The sequence below is a fragment of the Columba livia genome, chromosome W, assembly GCF_036013475.1.
Source record: "Columba livia isolate bColLiv1 breed racing homer chromosome W, bColLiv1.pat.W.v2, whole genome shotgun sequence".
In the NCBI taxonomy this organism is placed as follows: domain Eukaryota; kingdom Metazoa; phylum Chordata; class Aves; order Columbiformes; family Columbidae; genus Columba; species Columba livia.
Genome location: NC_088641.1, coordinates 22,746,677 through 22,770,128, shown reverse-complemented (window position 1 = coordinate 22,770,128; position 23,452 = coordinate 22,746,677). Strand labels below are relative to the sequence as shown.

Sequence of the window (23,452 nt, the reverse complement as noted above, 5' to 3'; positions counted from 1 at the left end):
AGGGATTTTTACACCAATCAAGAACAAAGGTATGTATGACTAGAGTCACTCAAGCTCCACCTAAACGTAGAAAATAGTATGAAATGCCCTAACAATAGAGGAAAGTTAGGGAAGACACCACCACTGAGAAGTCAAGGGAACAGCATCTGGGACCAGTTGATGGGCTGAGCCTATCTTCCCCACTCTCAGGAGGACACTCTTGGGTAAGATTTGTGCACTTAGTTATACCGGGTTTTCCCTGGGACACTTAGACTTCAAGCTTGTATTTGTAATCACATTAGTAGCACTATATAGTCATCTTAAAATTTATATATATTTGGTACCAATACTTATTTCTTGCAACTAACATTTGTATTTCAAATAAAGTGTATTTTTGCAACTAAAGTGTGTTTTTGCAGACAGTATATTTATCAACAACATCTTAAAAGGACTTGCACCTGTTGCTTTAATAAACCTCATTCTTTGTGGATCTAGTCATGAGAATTTCTCATTTAATGCACTCAGACTTATAGTATTATTTTACTATTCATTAATCTGTGCCAGCCCGTATGCCCGACTGGCTGTTGAGCACAATCTTATAGTGCCAACTTGAGGTTATTTGATGTAATTGGGCATTACTCAGGGGTTCATCCCAGCCACACCTAGCTGTCACAGTGAAATACTGAGGACATGCTAGAATGCAAGGGGGCTTAACTTCTGCTAAATTAATCCTCTTAACACAACACAGGGGCAGTGCCTGTAATTCAGAACTCAGGATCAACATTAACATCATTCTCCCCACCTCTGGCACACATGGCTAGAGGAGTACAATAGCAGTGACTGCAAAGACATCTAGGGTAGAGATCTCCATACATACTGCATGATTACCTTGTTTTTGATTCATGATTATAAAAATTCTTCCCTGTTGAGCTAATTGTTACTATGTTTTATTTCTGCTCAGCTATACTGCCTGACGGCAGTGCTTTGTTTAACATCTAAATTTAAACAGTTACAATAGTTTCTATTATGTCTGTCTTAATTCAGGTCTCATTATGTTATAAGCCTGAAATCTCCTTTTCTTTTAATTTGTAAAATATTTTGGAGCAGTCTTTTTTGTTCGTGTCCTTTAGAAAGCAGATAATAATTTTAAAGTGTCATAATTTGGGGAAAATTCAGACATTTTAATAAAAATTTGGCCACAACTGTGTGTCAATAGAATGTTTTAAAACGATCGTAGGAACTGATCTAATGTTAATTAGGTGTGATAAATTATCCTCTATTGCTTAATGAAAACATAGAAATCTACTGTAGATTGCAAAGGAAAACAAAAGTAGAAATTAACTGAAACTACATACTTAAAGCAACACCATGGTAACATTTCTGTGCACTTCAACAAAGAAGGGAATGCAATCGGGATGTGATTTTTAGGTCTACTTCTTTAACTTTTTGTGAACTCAGGGGAAGTTATATGTAACAACTGTATTATAAAAGTAACAAATCCACTCCAATATAAAATATAGAAACTTTATCTTGGAATTTTCAAAATGATGAAATTTATGGTGACTTTTGTCACAGGCCAGGAGGAACATCTAGAGCTAATCTAGTCTAACCCCCCTGCTCAAAGCTGTGTCAACTGGAGCAGATCACTAAGGACTGTGTCCAATTAAGTTCTGAGTATCTCTAAGGATGGAGACTCCACAACCTCTCTGGGCACCTGTTCCAATCTTCTACCAATCTCACAGTAAAAAGGGGGTTTTAAAAATGTTTAAATAAAATTTTCTTTGTTTCAGTTTGTGCCCACTACCTGTTGTCCTATCACTGGATACCACTGAGAACAGTCTGTCTGTGTCTTCTTTATGCTATTCCATCAGGTATTTATACACATTGATAAGATCCCCCTTCCAAGCCTTCTCCAAGCTAAACAATCCCAGATCTGTCAGTCTCTTCTTGCATGTCAGATGCTGCGTGCTCTTAATCATCCTCATGGCCATTGATTAGACCTGCTCCAGTATGTCCATTTCTCAGTATGTCCCTTGGACACAATACTCCAGATATGGCCTCAACAGTGCTGAGTAGAGGGGAAGGATCAACTCCCTTGACCTGCTGGCAACACTTCCTAATGTAGCATAGGAGGCTTTCCACAAGGGCATGGTGCTGGCTCATGTTCAGCTTGGTGTTCACCAGAATCCCCAGGTTCATTTCTGCAAAGCTACTTTCCAGGTGGTTGGCCCTCAGCCTGTACTGGTGTATGGGTTTATTCCTCCCTAGATTCAGGACTTTGCAACACCAGTCTGAACAGAGGACAGCCACTTTCAAAGCTAGGTTCACAAAGATGTACATTGCCATGCATCCCTGGGCTCCTCACAAAGTTTCATTTTGTAAAAAAAAAAAAAGACACTGTCAACATATATGTCAGACTGTCACAGAGACACTGCCAGTTCTGGTTTCACTGTGCCAAGTGCACACAGAAGTACTTGCATTATGTAAGCATATCAAGTGCTTGAGAATATGAAAGGGACATTTACAAAAGTCTTTACACAGTTGTGCAGACCTGTATCTTCAAATACAGTTCTGAGTTATCTTTCTGTTTATATCCCAAACATAGCATACTTCACCTATAAAGCTGTCTTTCTATTTGATGACTTCTAAAATATCACTAGTCTTTATCATCCCATAAAGCAGATCCCCTTTCAAAACAGATATTTGCACATTTTCTTTTCATCTTCCTGTTCTTCCAAGTATTTTTCCTTTCTTTTCCTTTAGAAAAAATACATGCTGCTTTACTTTCTCCAGTTTTGACCGTGACTTCTGATACTGCAAGGGTGTACAATGTAATTCAAGACAGTTAATTTCTGATAAATGAATACAGCAGAAATTGTAATGAAAGAACCAAACCTTGCTCACTTTCTTCAGAAGACAGTATCATTAAAAATCACTAAGAATTTACAGTACGAGTGTATTGAGCAGGAATTGACCTAAAGTCCTGAGAATACCAACATTGAAAGAAGAGTTTACTTTGACTTGCATTCTTAAAAGATCATCAGCTACAACTAGAATATTTCAATTTAAAATATTTTTTTCTATTCTTTATTCCCCGAAAGCCATGATAGCATTGGTAATCTCAGGCATGCATCTGCTCTTTGATAACACTTCACCTATTTCTAGAAGAAAAATACAGGCCTCCAGCTAGACTCTGCCCCATTGACCACGACTCTCTGGCTTCTTTCCTTCAGCCAGTTTGCAATCCACCTCACTACCCGATCATCCAAACCACACTTCCTTAGTTTAGCTGTGAGGATGCTGTGGGAGACTGTGTCAAATGCTTTACTGAAGTCAAGGTAGACCACATCCACATATAATGTAATACACTAAATCCATAAAAGAATAAATTTAAAAATTATAAGTTGGCAAAGCTTCAATCCTCATTTCAACACAAATAAGGATTTAAAAACATGCAAAATGTAAACACAAGTTTTCACAATAGTATTTATAGTATTTGTATAGTATTTGTATTCCCCCCTTACATAATTTTCACCTAATTATTTTTTCCTCTAATTTTACTAAGTGTCTAGTTGAGCTGAATTAGTTGCCTCTAACTGTTCAATTAGGTATACCAAATGAAAGACTGTGCAGAAAGCTATGGCTATTTCATCCTTGAAAGGCAAGGCTTCTCCCTTGATCTTTTTAAGTTGTCTAGTGATACAGAGTAAAATCCTGTTCATCTTACATAAAAGCATCCAGTGAAATCAGTAAGATACCATCTTGGTAAGGGGACCAGGATTTGACCCAAAATTGCACTATCATAAGGATATGAGCATCACGTAGAATTTGGTGGTCATATATCTCTATGCCTAAAACAGAAACACAAGTTAATGCTTTTGCTGAAAGTTTCCTCAATGTAGTACTTAGCAAAGATGTGCATATGAGTAAAGTTTTAATTAAACATAAGTAGACTCCTACCCAGAAATTGCTGCTAGATTTTGATGAGCCCGATAGGCCATCTCACATCCTCGGGTTCGAGTTTTGTGCATTTCCACATGCAGAGATGGACAGGTGACTGAGACATCCCCAATGGAAATGACCAGCTCCCGGTATTGAGCCACTTGGGTATTGAACTCCTGGACAAGCTGAAAAACAAAGAGGATTTACTTACATGATACATTTAACTACACTGATAAAAACAATCAAGTTTTTTAAAAACATGCCCAATCTAGGGCTTGTTTCTGCTCCTCCAAATTTGATGGCATACAGGGTGTCAAACTCATTTTCACTGGGGGCCACATCAGCCTCGCAGTTGCATTCAAAGGGCTGAATGTAATTTTAGGACTGTGTAAATGTAACTACTCCTACACCCCTGGCATACAGGATCAAGTGCCTAAGATTTAGTGAATGACTAGGGCCTCCATAGCAGCTGCCTCTTCTGTGAGCTATAAATGTTCATTTGCAGGAAAGTAGTGTTTCTGCTTTTAATCTCTTAAAGTGTTTGAGTTATTAGTCTTAAATATTAAGCAGATAAAAAACCCACACGTTTTACTAGTAGCATGAGGTTTTGCTATCATAAAAGACAAGAATATCTCCAGAAATTATTGCCTTTGCTCCTCCTTCCTGATTATCAGCACATTTAGGAATTGCAATGTAGCATTTGCTTTTACACTGAAGCTTTTGCTAATTTACTTTGTATTTATTTCTGTTCTGTCACTGGCCTCTAACTCAACTTTCTGACTTAAAACTGATCAGAAGCTCTTAGCTGAGATGTACCAGATAGGCCCTTTCCAGTTAGTATTCTAGAAAGTACTTTTTTCCAATGTTGAAGGGGGGAAACAAAGTAGTAAATAAACACTTCAACCTTTTCACAGAAATCTAATATCCAGCAGATGCACATGGATGCTATTGGATAAATGGGTAACTTTTACAGTGATGGAAAGATCATTATTGTTTAGTTCCACTGATCATCTATGTGGGATTATATTTTAAGGAAACAAAGCATTTGCTGTCTTCTGAAAGGAAGCACATCAGACCACTTGTTCCACATGGTGTCAAGAGTGAAAGGCAGGGAGCAATAGAACAGAATATTTATTTATCTTTGTTTTGCTAATTTGACCTCAGTTTTCCAACTACATCAAAACAGACAGGAGTAACAGCTCATAATTCTGTAGCCATCATTACCACAACATATCTCCATATACAAGCATGCTAAAAACCTGGATCGGGCACCTGGATTCTATCAGATCTACCAAATTTTAAAGTCAAGCCCTCAAATTCTCATGATCAGAAAATAAATGAGGCACTTCTCCTGCAACATTCTGGTTCTTTATGCACCCCATTGTAACTACTCTGTATAACTGAGAATAGTACTGGAACTCATTTTTTGGCCATGTTTTCTTAATTTTCATTGTAAGAGCAGCAAAACAATCCCAGTGCATTCTGATACAACTGCAAAGAAACACCCCCAAAACAACAACAAAAAAAGCACACACCAAAGGAAGTCACAGGCACAAAATTTGTACTCTGCTAAACCTAGCTTCGACTCTCTGTAGAGGATGCATGAAAGCAATGGAGAAAAAAAAATGTACTACATTGTGTTAAAGTGTATTTATTCTGACTTAAGAAAAAGACAAAAGCATCTCATCCTGCAACTGGTAACTGGTTGGGCTAGACACATTTTGCCAGTTCTCACCTGATATCCTCTGTCTAAATATAGAACACATTTAACCACTTCAGCATTGCCAAGGAAAACAAAACCATACTGATGTTGCAGCATCAAGACAAAGAAAAAAAACACTGATTTTATCTCCTCAATCTTACTGCATCTTGACAATCCATCTGTAAATTATATTTTATTTCTAACCAGTGAATTCTATCAGAGAATCAGTGAAGAAACAAAGTGTGAAAAATGCAGTTGTGATTCGTGCTAAGATGTTTAATGTTTACAGATATAACCAAATGAGGCACGGGCTCTGAACCTGGAAAAAGGAAAAGGTGGTTAAGCTCCATGAAACTTGTATATGAAGTTATATTGACAGAGGGAACTAACATTTTAAGGGTTAACTAAAACTTATAATGGGTGCCTACTAACAAACTAACACTTTAAGGCTTAGTCACACAATAAATGCTTAGTTTAGAGCTTTATGTTAAGAAGAACAGAACCCCATCGAATGCCAAGATAAGAAGTTTTACTGCACCTAGCTGTAAACTTGAGGAGACAAGATAACAAAGATTTACAGCAAAAGGGGGTGCCAGTCTGGTTTCAATCGATTTGGCAGCTTGGGTTCCAGCCAATTCAACATAATGAGCCAAAGGTAAAAAGTTCACTGTGATGAAGCTGAAGGAGCCTTCATCCAAAGACCCCCAAAGACCCCTCCTCAAATTCACCAAGTGGCACTGCGCAGGCGCAACAGGGGAGGGTCTATGGAAATGGTTATCTGAGACTCATTTTAATCAGAAGCGGGGAAAGGTTATGAATATGTATAGGCGTTCCTGGGGTCATTATGAATATGTAATACCATACTGTATTTAAGCACACTTCTTATTGTTTAAAGGTGTGCGTGTTGGGCGGAGAGAATCCCCCACCCACCCAGCGCTGTTTTGCTTATGCTCTAATGAACACGTGTTTAAGGAATACAAGGAATTGGATTAAATGTTTTTTATCCATAGAAAAAGCGTAAGTTATTTATTTCAAAAGCTAGCACTTCTGTTTAACTAAGCAACTAAGGGGAATGAGAAAAATGGCAGGACGCAGTAGCATCCACTTGTTGGGTATATTTATAGAGCTACTGTGGCAGCTTTTGTTCCTTGGTGCACTGGGAATTGCTCTTGATTTTGAAGTATCGGAGTGGGTATCTACCAGCACAGTTTGCAATATCAGAGTGTTATAAATAAGAGCAAATAAATCGATTCTGCGTCAATCAATCGATTTTATTTAGCAAGCGGTAATTAGGCAAAAACAGCGCTGGGTGACCGGGGGAAGCTCAGTTCCACCAACAGGCACACCAAATCAACCTTTCGTATGTGCTTATATACGTTATGCGTTCGTTTACGTGCTGGGAATTTCCGTCTCTGGAACTTTTGTTATCTGTTGCAACATCCGAGCGCTTTGTTATCTGTAACACCATCTGGGAGTCCTATTATCTGTGGCACCATCCGGGAGTCCTGTTATTTATGACACCATCCGGTAGTCCTGTTATTTATGGCACCACCTGGTAGTCCTGTTATTTATGGCATTGTCTTTACTACTACAAGGTTCTACAAAACATAATCAGACTCGCACAAGCACAGTTACTGCTTACAATAATATGCATAATACAATTGAATCCTACTCGATTTGTTCAACATTAACAATTTTGACCATCACTTATTGCAATTCCCCCCTTTTTTTTTTTTTACTCATTTATTTGTTGATCAAATCGAGTTACCGCTTTTCGGGCTAGTAAGGTTATTTCAGCTTCTTCATCAGTTCCATGTTTCTGTAGCAACATAAGGTGTACCCGCTCTACACGGTTTTTAACTAGTCCAATAAGTCGATTTAGGATACAGGGTCCAAAGGTTAGGGTGAGTAATAATATCATCAAGGGTCCAGCTATTGTGGATAGCAATGCAGTTAGCCACGGGGACTGAATAAACCAAGACTCGTACCACCCTTTTGCAGCTTCTCTTTTCCTTTTTCTCTGTTCCAGTCTCTCCCTTAATTTTGCCATCGAGTCTCGGACTACCCCTGTGTGATCTGCATAAAAACAACACTCTTCCTTCAAGACTGCGCATAGTCCACCTTGCTGTAAGAAAAGGAGATCCATCCCTCTCCTGTTTTGCAACACCACTTCAGATAGCGAGGTTAGAGACCTCTCTAAGGTGGTTATGGAGTTTTCAATTCTCTCTAGGTCCTCATCTATCGCAGTCTTCAAGGAATTGAATCCTTGATTTTGTTGAACAAGTGAAGCTATCCCTGTTCCTGCTCCGGCTACCCCTAACCCTAGCAACGTAGCTATAGTAATGGCTGTAATGGGTTCCCGTTTGGTACGATGGAGCCCTGTATCCCAAATTACATTTTCTTGATGATACAATATCCTTGGGATGATGGTAACTAACATGCAATACTCTCGGGAACTGTTGAACACCTTTAAAGACACACATGGAGTAAGTCCCGTCCTGGAACATATCCATTTTGTTCCATTCGGGGGAATAATATATCCTGTGGTTTCATTAAGGCTCGGTACGATATTCCCACAAAGTGGTCTCTTGGAATTTGGTACTTTACCTATACAAGTCCCTAACCCAGTTACATGTTGCATAGTTATCCCTCTTTTCTGCTTTTCCCAAGGACATTGAATAGGCACAGACTCCTTGCTTATGGTATACCGACGATTATCCCCTATAGCTTCATAAAAGGGTGGATTAACATTATAACACAACCAGCAACCCATGGTTAAGTTGGGTTGTGTATAGTTTAGAGTTTGATAAGCAGCCAGGATAATTCCCCATAGAGGATTCAAAGATTCCGGGGCTTCAATATTCAGAGATTTCAAGGCTTCAGTGACAGTTTCCTCTATTACTATTATATTCTCCCTCTCTACTGTCTTTGTCTCCCTACCCAGAGGGGGAGGGGATCTTACTACTGGATTGGGACCTATCGCTCGAGAGGTCGGTTTAACTTCTTCTTTCTTTATGAGAAACATGCCTCCTTGATCAGCACCCGGTTGATAATATCGCATTCCCCAGGTTTTTCCAACAAACCATCCACTATGTTCAGGATCTGTTACGTTAAGGAATATATTCACAGTTGCCATCGGGTGGGGTGTACCCGCGGGGAGCTAATTGTAGGGAACTCCTTTCTCCCGAGGGAGGAGTGCACCCTGCAGGTCCCCATCCAACCCTTAAGAACTTATCAGTATTTGCCTGAGGAATTGGCCAGTTTGAAGCAATCGTTTCACACCCCCAGTAAGTGCAGTAATAGTGTCCTGGGGTATTACAATATGAGGGTCCTGTGCTGGGGCACATATAAAACCCTATTTTGTTAAAGCATGGCTCAATTTGAACTAATTGGCATAAGGTTGTAGTAAAAGAAGGTGACCCTGATGTGGTCTGTTGTTGTATTATCGTTTGGTCCTCCCATCGATAGAGAGTCCATTTAAAAGGTTGGTGGGAACTCCCCTGGTTTATTGCTATTATTACCGGTAAGGTAAGGAGGATTAGGGAGAGCAACCCGGCCCCTGGTTGGCTGAAAATCAGCCAGTGGAGGTTCATTTTGTTGAGGGTTGTTCTGCTTAAGGAGCTGCTTTATTTTAGAAGTCTTCGGAGGCACTTGCCAATCCCCACAAGGATACCCCTCTGCCTTGCCCTGGGCCTACTCTGTTGCTTCAGAGTAGCCGGGTAAGTTATCTTCTCGGCAGCAGTTGTAGTCTTCAGGGGACTGCCTCCTGAATTCTCTCCTTGTTCTGTCACAACCCACTTTCCAATATTGAACCCAATAGGGCTATTTTCAAATACAAGGGTTTGGCCACTGTCCCGAATCCTCACAGGGTTTGGAACACTTCCTGTATCTTTTCTTACCAAAACGCTTCTTACACTTCCTCTTGGTTATTTCCCAAATGTCTGGACTTATCAGTGATTATTAATATCCTAATGGTATCTAAGGTTTTTTTCCCAACACTCATTACACCATCGTTCAACATAAGGAAACTTTTTTTCACTGCTGTATCCCGCACCCGTGACACACGCGACATACCCACGGATTGCATTGCTTACATACAGGACATGCGATGTGCGACTTATGTAATTCCTTACAATTGTCCATAAAAAGCCTAGTATCCAGGGCTATGCGTCACGTGTCTGTTTCCTCTTGAAGGTCAGCTTCAACTCATCCAGTTTCCCGGTGACTTCCCAGTCTGTGTGCAGTATAGGACCTTTTACTTGACTAGCGTGTGTCCATCCTCTTTCCGCGGTGCAGACTGCGATATCTGTGGTGAGTAAAACAAGGAAAGGTCCCTCCCAGGACGGGTTAGCGATGATTCCCTCTATGTTTTTATGAGTACTTGATTTCCTGGTTTGATACGATTTATTGCTATATCTAAAGGTGGTCTCTAGACCACCAGACCTCGCTTTAACAGTTCTTACGAAGCCACACAAGCACAAAAGGGCCCGCGGGACTTCACCACACAACACAGGAAAAAAAAAAAAAAAAACAAAGAACATATGCGGCAGGGACAACACCTCCCCCCCCAACTCTGCTCGGTCCCCTGGACAGGAGAAACGGCACAGGAGCCACAAAGTGACCTTGGACAGGTGCCACTGTTCACTGATCAACCAGCTGCAAGTCTGGTTCGTGCTGCCAGAGATGCACTTTGCAGACCTACAAAACCCAAGAATTTGCCCCAAATATTTCTACATAGCACAGCATCAAACACATCTTAGTATCTTATTCAGTCTGGAATTCACACCTCAATCTATTGCGATTATGGAAGCCACTGAAAAGTCAATGAAAGGGGTTCTATGAGAGTTGGTCCCCACACTGAACACTAAAACACATGTAAAATAAAAGGGGACAAAGTTCCAAGTCACGATTAGGGACGGTGATAGGTTCGACTTTTTTTTTTTTTTTTTTTTTTTTTTTTTAAGATTCACCTCCCATTAAAGCAAGAGAAAAGTGCAACTTTGCAGCATGTTTGTTCACGTCAAGTTTTGCCTCAAGAACACATTTTGCAGTAACAAAATATGGTCTATAAAGTTGCAAAGTGCACAAGCTGAAGGCACAGAGTACAAGCACATAGGAAAACAGATTTCAAAATACAAAGTAACAAAAAAAAGAAATCTGGAATTTAAAACTCCCTGACAGAAGATACATTTATATGGGACCAACTCTTAAAGGTGACAATTTTTAAACTAATGAACAAATATTGCACAATAACAAAGTTTTATTCTTATTAAGTAAAAGCTCCCGAAAATACCTTGAAGTTTAAAAACTAATACACTGACGTGTTAACTAGTTTTAAGAATGTCCTTAATATTAAGAAAAGAGTGCAAAAAGGATTCTTCCATTCTAACACTTTTTGGAAACTGCTGATTCCAGCTGCCCATTTCTTTTATTACCAGCAATGCAGCTTTCTTAGCTTCCTCATCTGCTAAATTATTCCCTCTTATTTGCGCGGAGGTTCCCTTCCGATGGCCCTTTACATAAACTACTGCAATTTGTTTGGGCCCTCTTAATGCCTCCAAAGTTTGCTTTATTAAGGTCTCATGTATTAATCCTTTACCCTGAGAATTCATCAGTCCCCTCTCTTCCCAAATTTTTCCGAACGTGTGAACCACCCCATATGCATATTTAGAATCTGTAAATATTGTTCCTCTCTTATCTTTTAACAACTGTAATACCCTCAATACTGCGAACAGCTCACAAGCCTGCGCTGACCATCCTGAGTTAAGGGGACCTGACTCCTTAGTTGTCCAGCTGTTTCCATCTATTATAGCGTATCCTGACTTCCTTTTCCCGTCCACTACCCGTGATGATCCACATAAAAACTCCTCTTCTTCTTCTAAATCCTCTCTTACCTTGGTATAGTTTTACTTTCAATTCCCGATCTTTTATTTCTAAACTAATTCCCAATTCGACCATTAAATCCCTTCCTAATAGGTTATATTCAGCTTCAGGCACTAATAAAAGGGACCCTATCCCTATTCGGGATGGGGATTCTATTTCTACCCCTTTAATTACTAGTACAGAAAAGGGGTCTCCTTTTGCTCCTAGTACTTCTATTTTCTCCGAAGATGGAGCACATCCCCGGGGCACAGTTTGGACAATAGATCTTTCTGCCCCCGAATCTACCAGGAATTCCATTTCCTGGCACTGGGGACCTAACTTTAATTTTATCAAGGGCTCTGTTGTTTTAGGAGTCCCCAGCAGATAGAGCCCCTGACACCCCTACTCAGCATAATACATTTTCTCATCCTGTATACGTTTCCTACAGCTCCTTCACATATGTCCCTTCCTCTGACAGTAAAAACACTCGATTTCCTTCAAGTCCTCCAGTCCAACTTGACTTCCCCGAGGTGGCCCATTCCCACCTATGCGTGGTGGCCCTCCCTTCTGTGGAGCCGTCCTCTGTCCCTCTCGAACTGCCGCTACTAAAATTTTAGCTTGCCTCTTCTGAGTCTCTTCCTCCCTTCTCACATAAACCTTCTGTGCTTCCCTTAGCAACTCATCCAACCCTTTCTCTTGCTAATCTTCCAACTTTTTTAACTTCTTTCTAATATCCGGCCATGACTTCGCCACAAACTGTGTTTTTAAAAGGGCTTGCCCGACTGGTGTCATAGGGTCTATCCCAGAATAAAGCTGCAAGCTCCTTCTTAGTCTTTCTAACCATTCTGTGGGAGTTTCATCTTTCTTTTGTTATTCATTAAAGGCTTTATTTATGTTCTGCCCTCGAGGGACAGATTCCCTAATCCCTTGGACAATTATTGTGCGAAGATCTCCCATATGGCCCCTGTGTTCCAGGTTTTGATTATCCCAGTTAGGGTGCTGCTGGGGCCACTTAATGTCAGCACCCGGCCCTTGTTGGTGCCATTGGTAAAGATTTAGGGCCTGACAAATCCAATTCTCATATGACCCAAAAATTGGCCAAAATAAATGATCTGGTCTAATCTGCTGGTTTCCCCAGCCATGCATGCAATAGTAAACCATCTTTTCCCTATTTTTGTTTCGCGTGCTAGACCTCTCCGTGGGTCCCTTCCCAGTGAACACAAGGCCCAATGAGGATTCTCGGGGAATATCTGGCAACCTCTCTGTGGGTCCCTTCCCCATGAGATCAGAAGGCTTGCCCTTCTTCTGTCCCATCTTCCGGAGTGTCTTCTTTTCACACACACACACGCACCCCTCGTTCGTGGCTCACGCCCTCGCGGGCTATGAGAACCGCACTACTAGAGAGTCCCGCCCTGCCTTACGGCAGGGTCCACACTCACTTCGCTTCCTCCCCAAGCGGGGGGGGGGGCGTCTCGTTCATGCACACTCCAGGATACCCACCCCAACTGAACGGAATTGCTTTCTATACTTACCCTCCCCGGGGTCTTCGTCCGGTTCTTCGTGCACAAAGGTTTACGGGGTTCAATTCTTTTGCCTAATTACCTAAATTTAGGGTTCGGAGGTTAAGGTTTCAGGGCGAACCTCCGTCCACTCCAGGGCCGTCTGAAAACAGGACGGGGCGCCTCCCTGAAGTTTAGGAGTCCATCCCAGAGATCCTTAATCCGAGTCACGGCACCAAAATTTGTTATAAATAAGAGCCAATAAATCGATTCTGCGTCAATCAATCGATTTTATTTAGCAAGCGGTAATTAGGCAAAAACAGCGCTGGGTGACCGGGGGAAGCTCAGTTCCACCAACAGGCACACCAAATCAACCTTTCGTATGTGCTTATATACGTTATGCGTTCGTTTACGTGCTGGGAATTTCCGTCTCTGGAACTTTTGTTATCTGTTGCAACATCCGAGCGCTTTGTTATCTGTAACACCATCTGGGAGTCCTATTATCTGTGGCACCATCCGGGAGTCCTGTTATTTATGGCACCACCTGGTAGTCCTGTTATTTATGGCATTGTCTTTACTACTACAAGGTTCTACAAAACATAATCAAACTCGCACAAGCACAGTTACTGCTTACAATAATATGCATAATACAATTGAATCCTACTCGATTTGTTCAACATTAACAATTTTGACCATCACTTATTACAAGAGGAAAAAAAATTCCAAAATCCATCAGAACAGAAGTAGCAGATTATATATTTCCAATGCTACTGGACAGAGCTGTAGCAAGATCCAGATTTTTAAGTAAAGTAGCATCAACTTCACTTGTTTTCTATTTCTGTCATTGGTGAGAAGAGCAATTTTGGGGCCCAATATCAAGCTGACTGTAACCCAAGGAGACAGATATGGGATGCATAGTACTGGTTTGGAGGAAAGTGCCAGGATTAAAATATTTTGAGCTTGAATGGATAAAAATGTCATACCATAATGTGACAATCCAAAAATAACATGGATGCAGGTGCTTGATGTGAGATTTTAGAAATGCAATCAGCTACTCTGGGGACACTGGAAACAGGTACCAGGTATGTGTGAGAGACTGAAAGGGTAACATCTCAAACATTGTGGCAAGACCAGTTCTGCAACATCCAGCCACAGGAGATGGGACATTCAGGATAAGATGAATTGAGATTTACATGTCAAAAGGCCGTCTAGCTGATACAAGAGGGGGGGACATGTTGAAGGACACGTAGCTCTGTGTTCTCATAGGCCCAGCATGGCACTAAGGGAGAAGACCCCTGACCATTCAAGACCCTTCAAGGTGGCTCGAGACCCTTCGGGACTCTTCCATCTCTCACAATCACCCCCCAGTGATGCCTACGCAACAGACCACAGATTATGCAAGCAGGCAATCCAGAGGACTATAAAAAGCCCACCCATACAAGCACTGGTGGCACACCCACCACCCTGAGGACTACTCCACCCACCAGGCTCACCACAGGAACCGAACCAGACACTGGAGGATGCTGCACACTGCTGGATCCAAGACTATGAACCCCATCATACACATTACGGAACCATAAAAAAAAAAAAATCTCTGCTATATTTCTATTTGGCTTTCCTTTTTATACGTAATATAGTAATGTAAGGTTTACAGCCCCACATGTGCAGCAAACTTTTTATGTTTACCAATTGAACCTAAATATCAAAAATCCTTCTGTCACCAAATCATTTGCCAATTGGGCCAAGCTGCAAAATAAAAGTATTTTGTTTACGGACCTTAAGTACTGTGTATACTCTTTTCCAACCAAGGCGACCAAGGAATCTGAGTCACCTCTCCCCCCACCCATAACTCTGGGCGGGACGTGACAGTATGTCAGGGACAGAATTCCGGGACCTGAAATTCTGCATCCTGTTTTAGAAGGATTTTGGGGCAAGAGTGTGGTCGCTGCACAAAAGACAGCAAGCACAGAGTGCACTGATGCACTGGAAGCAACTATTTACCTATTTAGGCTGCAGTGAGTGCAAGTCTGGGGACAGATTTGGACAGATCTAACAGAATGCAACTCCAGCTGCTTGGCAGTGCCTCGAAGGCAGCATGTGCTGGGGCAAGGGCTCCTGTTCCTACAGGGGCAGGCGCCTGACTCCGGTCCCTACCCTACCTGTCCTGTAGCACCCACCCGGCTCCCCACAGGTCTCGTTTTTCCCTCCCCTCTCCCGTACTTGAACCGTTACGAGTTAGGCTACAGGGACTGCAGTTTTAAAAATAGCGCAACTGCACGTGATGGGAATAAGCAAACTGGCGAGGGGAGCAGCACCGCCGCCAGCGACGAGGATACTCGGAAAATATAAAAATTAAGGCAAGCCCTTTTCAGGTACCCACCATCTTGCAGTCATTCAGGGCTCTCTGGGTCTGGTAGGCGCTCTCGGAGCCGCTGCTCCGGCGTTCATCGTCACGGCCGTGCGCCGAGTTCTTGCCGCCCTGGAAGATGAAGACGGCAGAACCGGGGCGCTTCCTGCGCCAGCTCGGTGCAGAACTCATGCACACGCATCCGCCGAGCGGGACCCTGCGGGCGCAGGTAGCACCTTCCCCCGCCGCCCCTGAAGAGGGGTGAAGGCCCGCGCCGTTCGTCACCTCGGCCCGCCCGGGGCCGCGTGCTGGTTCACGGCAGCGATCGTGACTGCTGTGGAAGATAGCCTGTCACCTGCGGGAGAAGCCTGGGAGCGCCCTGCAGTTTCGCCTTCGCTACCGAGGGGACAGGCGGAGGGGCTGGAGCCTTTCCTTTTTCAGCAACATGTCAGTCCCTGAGGAACCGCCCCGCCGATGGCATGCTCTGCCGTCCTCCTTCCCGCAGCCGGCGTGGGGGGGAGAGCTGCCGCTCCCAGCGGAGAAGGGCTCCCATCCAGCGGCCGCCGAAATCTGCCCAAAGCTCCCTAGTGGGGGAGCCCGCCCTGACGCGCCGCTACGCGCACCCCCGCGGCGCGTCTCGCCGGGCGCCTGCCGGGAGCTGCTAGGAGGGGCCGGTGAGGCGTCTGCGCCCGGCAAGCTGACGCCGTCAACAGCGCACCACCCCCAAAGGGAGGGAGCGCGAGTAGCACCCACTCCCCGGGCCTCGCCGCCCTCCCGAGCCCCACAGTGGCGGCGGCGACGCCTCGCCCAGTCAGCCGTCCACCATGGGAGGCGGGTCAGCGCTGTGGCCAAAAGCCCTCCCGGTGCGTGCCTCAGGGAGAAGCTGGGCAGCGCCTTCCTTTCGGGTGGCCACAGCCACAGCGAGAACTGCCCCGGGGCCGCCTGGGCATTTTTCCTACGGACGTTAGCACATCACCTGTGAAATAAATAACTTACGCTTTTTCTATGGATAAACAACATTTAATCCAATTCCTTGTATTCCTTAAACACGTGTTCATTAGAGCATAAGCAAAACAACACTGAGTGCGCGAGGGATTCGCTCCGCCCAACACACAGACCTTTAAACAATAAGAAGTGTGCTTAAATACAGTAATGTATTACATATTCATAATGACCCCAGGAACGCCTATACATATTCATAACCTTTCCCCGCTTCTGATTAAAATGAGTCTCAGATAACCATTTCCATAGACCCTCCCCTGTTGCGCCTGCGCAGTGCTACTTGGTGAATTTGAGGAGGGGTCTTTGGATGAAGGCTCCTTCAGCTTCATCGCAGTGAACTTTTTACCTTTGGCTCATTATGTTGAATTGACTGGGACCCAAGCTGCCAAGTCGATTTGAAATAAATAACTTACGCTTTTTCTATGGATAAAAAACATTTAATCCAATTCCTTGTATTCCTTAAACACGTGTTCATTAGAGCATAAGCAAAACAGCACTGGGTGCGTGGGGGATTCACTCCGCCCAACACGCACACCTTTAAACAATAAGAAGTGTGCTTAAATACAGTATGGTATTACATATTCATAATGACCCCAGGAACGCCTATACATATTCATAACCTTTCCCCGCTTCTGATTAAAATGAGTCTCAGATAACCATTTCCATAGACCCTCCCCTGTTACGCCTGCGCAGTGCCACTTGGTGAATTTGAGGAGGGGTCTTTGGGGGTCTTTGGATGAAGGCTCCTTCAGCTTCATCACAGTGAACTTTTTACCTTTGGCTCATTATGTTGAATTGGCTGGAACCCAAGCTGCCAAATCGATTGAAACCAGACTGGCACCCCCTTTTGCTGTAAATCTTTGTTATCTTGTCTCCTCAAGTTTACAGCTAGGTGCAGTAAAACTTCTTATCTTGGCATTCGATGGGGTTCTGTTCTTCTTAACATAAAGCTCTAAACTAAGCATTTATTGTGTGACTAAGCCTTAAAGTGTTAGTTTGTTAGTAGGCACCCATTATAAGTTTTAGTTAACCCTTAAAATGTTAGTTCCCTCTGTCAATATAACTTCATATACAAGTTTCATGGAGCTTAACCACCTTTTCCTTTTTCCAGGTTCAGAGCCCGTGCCTCATTTGGTTATATCTGTAAACATTAAACATCTTAGCACGAATCACAACTGCATTTTTCACAATTCCCCCGTTTTCTTTTTATCCTATTGATTCGTGCTTTGGCCTCAAAGTTAGGTAGCACTTGCCTAGCGGCGGCTAGGTCCAGTTTGGTGTTATCTTTTAAAATCATCAATTTATACCCTATTCCTTTTGTTGCCATTTCAGGATCTATAGGCATAGCTGAGATTTGCATGCCTTGGACTACTGAATGTATTAACCGAATAAAGCACGGGATCATACATGGTACAAACAGTAAACCCAGAAATGCACATACTATCATGAACCCTATTTTCTTCCACAAGGCTCCCCCAAATAAGTTATCCCACCAATGGCTAGTAAGTATAGAATTCCATTTCTGTACTGGTACATGTGCAACTCGTTTTATCTCCTCTGCTATTTTCATTATAGCTTCCCCATTATCATCTATTTCCAAACAACACTCAGAAGTATTCCATTTCCCACAGACACCCCCTTCTTCAGCTAAAAGATAATCTAAGGCTACCCGATTTTGGTACACTGCAGCCCTGGTCTGAGACAATTGTCTTGCTATAAGATTCAGTGCCTCAGCTGATGAGGAGATGAGTTTAGTTAACCCTTAAAATGTTAGTTCCCTCTGTCAATATAACTTCATAAGCAAGTTTCATAACTTTTTACATAGAACTTAACCACCTTTTCCTTTTTCCATGTTCAGAGCCCGTGCCTCATTTGGTTATATCTGTAAACATTAAACATCTTAGCACGAATCACAACTGCATTTTTCACACCTGTCTAGCTTTTGCGGAATCCTTATTATCTTAAGGATAATAATCCTTAAGAAGCTTACTTAGACAATATTTCTCTATTTAACAAAGACTTGGTTCACTGCTCAGATTTGTTTTCTTTCACTAAAAAAAACATCTTATTTTGGGTCTCTAAGAAAAAAGTTTGGAGAGTGTGATGCAACTACACTGTAGATTGTATTTGTTCATTGTAGAAAAGATTAAATAATAGATTGGATAAATCGTTCCTTTGTGCTCCAACACAACAGTGCAGTTGCAGTTCAAGAGGTTCACAGTACCCTCAAGCCTTAGGCACCGGCCTCTCTGATGCAGACGGCTGGGGCGCTGTGCCCACACTGTCTCTGCAGCCACCTTCCCCAGGGCCCCTTGGGGACCCTACTGCCTTGGGGCAAGCTATGGGCTGGGCCAGCTTCAGCTCCAGTGCTGGTTCTATTCCTGTCTGTAGCCAGGTAGTTATGGCAGTTTAGGAATTTACTTTGCTTCTAGTATAATTTTATTTCTTCAGGACATTAAATACAAGATTTTGTTTCAGTAGTGTTCTTTATACTGATGTGCGGAATAAACTCTACAACCCGAGATGAGTTATAAAGCAGGTATGTTTATTCTGGCGCCAGTGGGCATGGGAGTCTTTTTCAAAGCATGCCTTCCTTTGTTTCAGAAGGTAGCCATTTTTATGTTAATACATCATACATATTCATAATAGGGGTTGGATTAGTACAATTAGTCCCAGGAATAGGAGTGGTTATTATAATCATAGGGCTCCTCCTCTTGGTGCATGCGCGCTGTCACCTGGAGGTCGTGGGCCGGGGTCTTTTGGATGAAGGTTCACAGTCTTTCTCACAGTGCACTTTTTACCTTTGGTCTGGTATGCTGAGTTGGCCGAAGCCCAAACTGCTGAGCTGGTTGTAACTGGATTGTCCTCTTCCTGCGTGCTGAAGATTCTCGTTATCTTATCCACCATGGATGCAGCTGGGCCCTTATCTTTGTTAGTTAAGTTGTTACATCCTTACACTACACAATACATTGCTAGCTATACAGTAATTTGCTGACTATACAGTATATCAATACCAAGGAAATGCCAAACACATCACATGCATAAACCCAGTCTTGCCAAGGAGCCTGAACATGCCAGAAATGGCACTCTAGTAGGTTGAGGAACTCTTTTCAGGCTTCGCTGAGCATTACTGTAACACAGACACCCTGGTATCTACCTGAGTCTGGACATTACCTATCTAGTCTATTTTGAAACTCTTTTTAGAAATTTGCTGTTATTTTCTGAGAAATAGAAGCTATTTGATGTGTGATGTGTGTTGATAGGTTTGCAGTACTTGCAAGCACTGTTATCACTTTAGGTAAAACAAAAGTGACCTTGTAATTATAATGCTACTCATAAACATACTACTAGGTCTTCAGCATCCAGAACAGCAAGAACTTGCAATTTCAAAGTGCTATTTTAAGGAAACCACATTTTCTTTTCATATTAAACTTTATTCGGTCACTCATAGGTAGCAAATGCTTGAATTTCACAGAATCACAGAATCACAGAATCAACTGGGTTGGAAAAGACCTCAGAGATCATCGAGTCCAACCCTTGGTCCAACTCTAGTCCGTTTACTAGATCATGGCACTAAGTGCCATGTCCAATCTCAGTTTAAAAACCTCTAGGGACGGCGAGTCCACTACCTCCCTGGGCAGGCCATTCCAATGCCTGACCACTCTCTCTGTAAAGAATTTCTTTCTAATATCCAGCCTAAATTTCCCCTGGTAGAGTTTAAGCCCATGCCCCCTTGTCCTATTGCTAACTGCCTGGGAGAAGAGACCAATCCCCACCTGGCTATAACTTCCCTTCAGGTAGTTATAGAGAGTGATGAGGTCACCTCTAAGCCTCCTCTTCTCTAGACTAAACAACCCCAGCTCCTTCAGCCTCTCCTCATAGGTCTTATGTTCAAGTCCCTTCACCAGTCGTGTTGCTCTTCTCTGGACCCGCTCCAGCACTTCAATGTCTTTCCTGAACTGAGGGGCCCAGAACTGAACACAATACTCCAGGTGTGGCCTCACCAATGCAGAGTACAGGGGAAGGATCACTTCCCTTGTCCTGCTGACCACGCTGTTTTTGATACAGGACAGGATACCGTTGGCCTTCTTGGCCACCTGGGCACACTGTTGGCTCATGTTGAGCTTCCTGTCAATTAGTACCCCCAGGTCCCTTTCTGTCTGACTGCTCTCCAGCCACTCTGCGCCCAGCCTGTAGCGCTGCAGGGGGTTGTTGTGACCAAAGTGCAGCACCCGGCATTTGGCCTTATTGAACTTCATCCCATTGGAATCAGCCCATTTTTCCAGTCTATCCAGATCCCTCTGCAGAGCCCTCCTGCCTTCCAGCAGGTCGACACTCCCTCCCAACTTGGTGTCATCAGCAAATTTGCTGATGATGGTCTCAATCCCCTCATCTAAATCATCAATAAAGATGTTAAACAGGACTGGACCCAACACTGACCCCTGGGGAACACCACTAGTGACTGGCCGCCAGCTGGATGCAGCCCCATTCACCAGCACTCTCTGGGCCCGGCCCTCCAGCCAGTTCTTAACCCAGCGTAAAGTACACTTGTCCAAGCCATGGGCTACCAGCTTTTGCAAGAGTATATTATGGGAGACAGTGTCAAAGGCCTTGCTGAAGTCCAGATAGACCACATCCACAGCTTTCCCCTCATCCACCAGGTGAGTCACCTGATCATAAAAGGAGATCAGGTTGGTCAGACAGGACCTGCCCCTCCTAAACCCATGCTGGCTGGGTCTGATCCCTTGTCCATCCTGAAGGTGCTGTGTGATTCCATTCAGGATGATCTGCTCCATAACCTTGCCAGGCACCGAGGTCAGGCTGACAGGCCTGTAGTTGCCAGGGTCAGCTCTGCAGCCCTTTTTGTGGACTGGGGTAACATTGGCCAATTTCCAATCATATGGGACCTCCCCAGTGAGCCAGGACTGTTGGAAGATGATGGAGAGCGGCTTGGCAAGTTCTTCTGCTAGCTCCCTCATCACCCTAGGATGGATCCCATCTGGTCCCATAGACTTGTGAGGATCCAGATGGCTCAGTAAATCACCAACTATTTCCTCCTGGAATACAAGGGGCCTATTTGGCTTCCTATCTCTGCCAACCATCTCCAGAGATGAGTTGTCCTGAGGGCCACCTGTCTTACTGGTAAAAACTGAGGCAAAGTAGGTATTAAGTACCTCAGCTTTCTCCTCATCTTTGTTAACTATATTTCCTTCAGAGTCCAACAGAGAACGGAGGTTTTCCTTGCCCCTCCTTTTGTTATTAACATATTTGAAGAAGGACTTTTTATTATCCCTGACAGAATCGGCCAAGTTAACTTCAAATTGCACTTTTGTTTCCCTGATCTTTTTTCTGCATGATCTAGCTATTTCCATAAATTCTTCATAAGTAGCCAGCCCTTTTTTCCACAGTTGGTAAAGTCTCTTTTTATTTATGATTTCATTCAAAATCTCCCTGTTTAGCCAAGCCGGTTGTCTTCCCCGACGGCTAGCCTTTCGGCACGCTGGTATAGCCTGTTCCTGTGCACTCAAAACCACCTGCTTGAAGCATTTGAGACTGCATGAACACAAGCTTTGAGCCAGGACATCATATTACTTCCATACACACACAAAACATTACCTAATGACAAGGGAAATATTTGAATCCTGGCAAAAAGCAAAATGAATGCATCTTCTCATGTATATAAAGAACAAAACATATATTTGTAAATTGCAAAGGGAAATTAAAACATACTATGTGACATTAATGCTAGTGTTTTAATTGTTGATCATGTATCATTTTAATCATTCTAGTCTTATTTCAGGTCTCTAAGAGCTACTGTAATACCATGTCACTGTTTAATGCAAGGCAATAATGAAGTGTGGCAGATGCTCTCTATTAACCCCCCTCACTAAAGAAAAGGAAGAGGAGGAAAAGGGAGAGAGACCAACAAGTTGGAAAGTTTAAAAAAGAGGCTTTACTAATAACACTAGTAATGAGATAAAATAATGCAAAATATACAAAACAAATATTGAATTTCCTGGAGTAACACAGGGGCAGGGGCTGGCTGCATGGCAGACACTGGGCAGTCCTGAACTGGATTCAGGGATGCATGGACTGGAACCAGGATCAGGATTGCAGGCAGGAGAACAGGCAAGGTCCTTTTCAGATGCCGGCCATGGATGAAGAGAGCAAGACCCTTGTGACCTCCCAGATTTTAAATTGTGTATGACGTGGATGGCATGGAATACCTAGTTGGTCAATTTGGGTCACCTGTTCTGTCTGCCCCTCCCTGCAACTATGACCCTCTCCCTTATGGGACATACAAAATTTATCAGAGACCTTGGCTGCTATAGCAATAAAAGATAAACCTGGGCCTTTTCTGCATACAGTTCCTATCGTTAGCTCAGTAAAACTGTAAATATCAGGCATTATCAGCTCTGGAGCGAGCACTGTCCAAAAAACATGCAGCCAACTTGAGAAAAATGCAGTTACTTAAAGGAACCTATCTGAAAGTAAAATTCACTGAGAACTAGTTTTGTTTTAAGCAAAAACAGGACATACCAATAATGAAATAATAGTAATACTAAAAACAACAACAATAACAATAAACCCACCAAAGAATGGAACATGTTTGCTTGTATATTACCTGTCTTGACTGAAATTCTGGTCCCTTGAAGTCAATGTCAGAGGTGCCACTGACTTTTTAAAAAGGTTGCAATTTAGTTCCTGTCGATAAATCTACCTTGTATAAAGCTGAGTCAGAGCTGAGTTTTGCCCTTCAGCCAACATCTGGAACAGTTTTGATATCCCAGTGACCTACAGCGTGTTCACTCCTGATTGTTTATATTTTCAGTATGTCCACATCTGGAAGTGGATCAGGTGATTCTTTTGGTGATTTACGAGACCTCATGTTTTCTTAATTCTTTCAGCTGACCTCTGAAATCATCATGGAACATGATGAATTTGATGACACCCCAGGGTTACATTGGAGAAACAGGAGTGACAGGGAACAAGTCAGTCTGGCTGGGGGGAAGAGCTCCAAGATAAGCCACTAAATGCTGTCACGGAGGGGCATCGAGAGCAATAAGACTCAGTTTGAAAATATATACCACCAGGAAACAAAATGCTCTCTTGAGGAAA

At 43.0% G+C, this 23,452-nt stretch overlaps 1 protein-coding gene across 2 annotated transcripts in view; it reads right to left on the bottom strand.

The window, feature by feature from the left end:
* The window catches only part of LOC135577191 (regulator of G-protein signaling 7-binding protein-like), a 62,170-nt gene extending 46,200 nt beyond the window's left edge, over nt 1-15,970 (bottom strand). Inside the window, exons 1-3 of one of the 2 annotated variants that reach the window (XM_065045046.1) lie at nt 13,018-13,348; nt 9,757-9,929; nt 3,940-4,106 (exon numbers count right to left, since the gene is read on the bottom strand). In XM_065045046.1, coding sequence (XP_064901118.1) covers nt 3,940-4,010 — 71 coding nt within the window. In that variant the 5' untranslated portion in view covers nt 4,011-4,106; nt 9,757-9,929; nt 13,018-13,348. Of the gene's footprint in view, nt 1-3,939; nt 4,107-9,756; nt 9,930-13,017; nt 13,349-15,364 lie in introns of those variants that run through there. The other variant, XM_065045045.1, reaches the window with a different exon arrangement.
* Between the last annotated feature and the right edge of the window lie 7,482 nt (nt 15,971-23,452).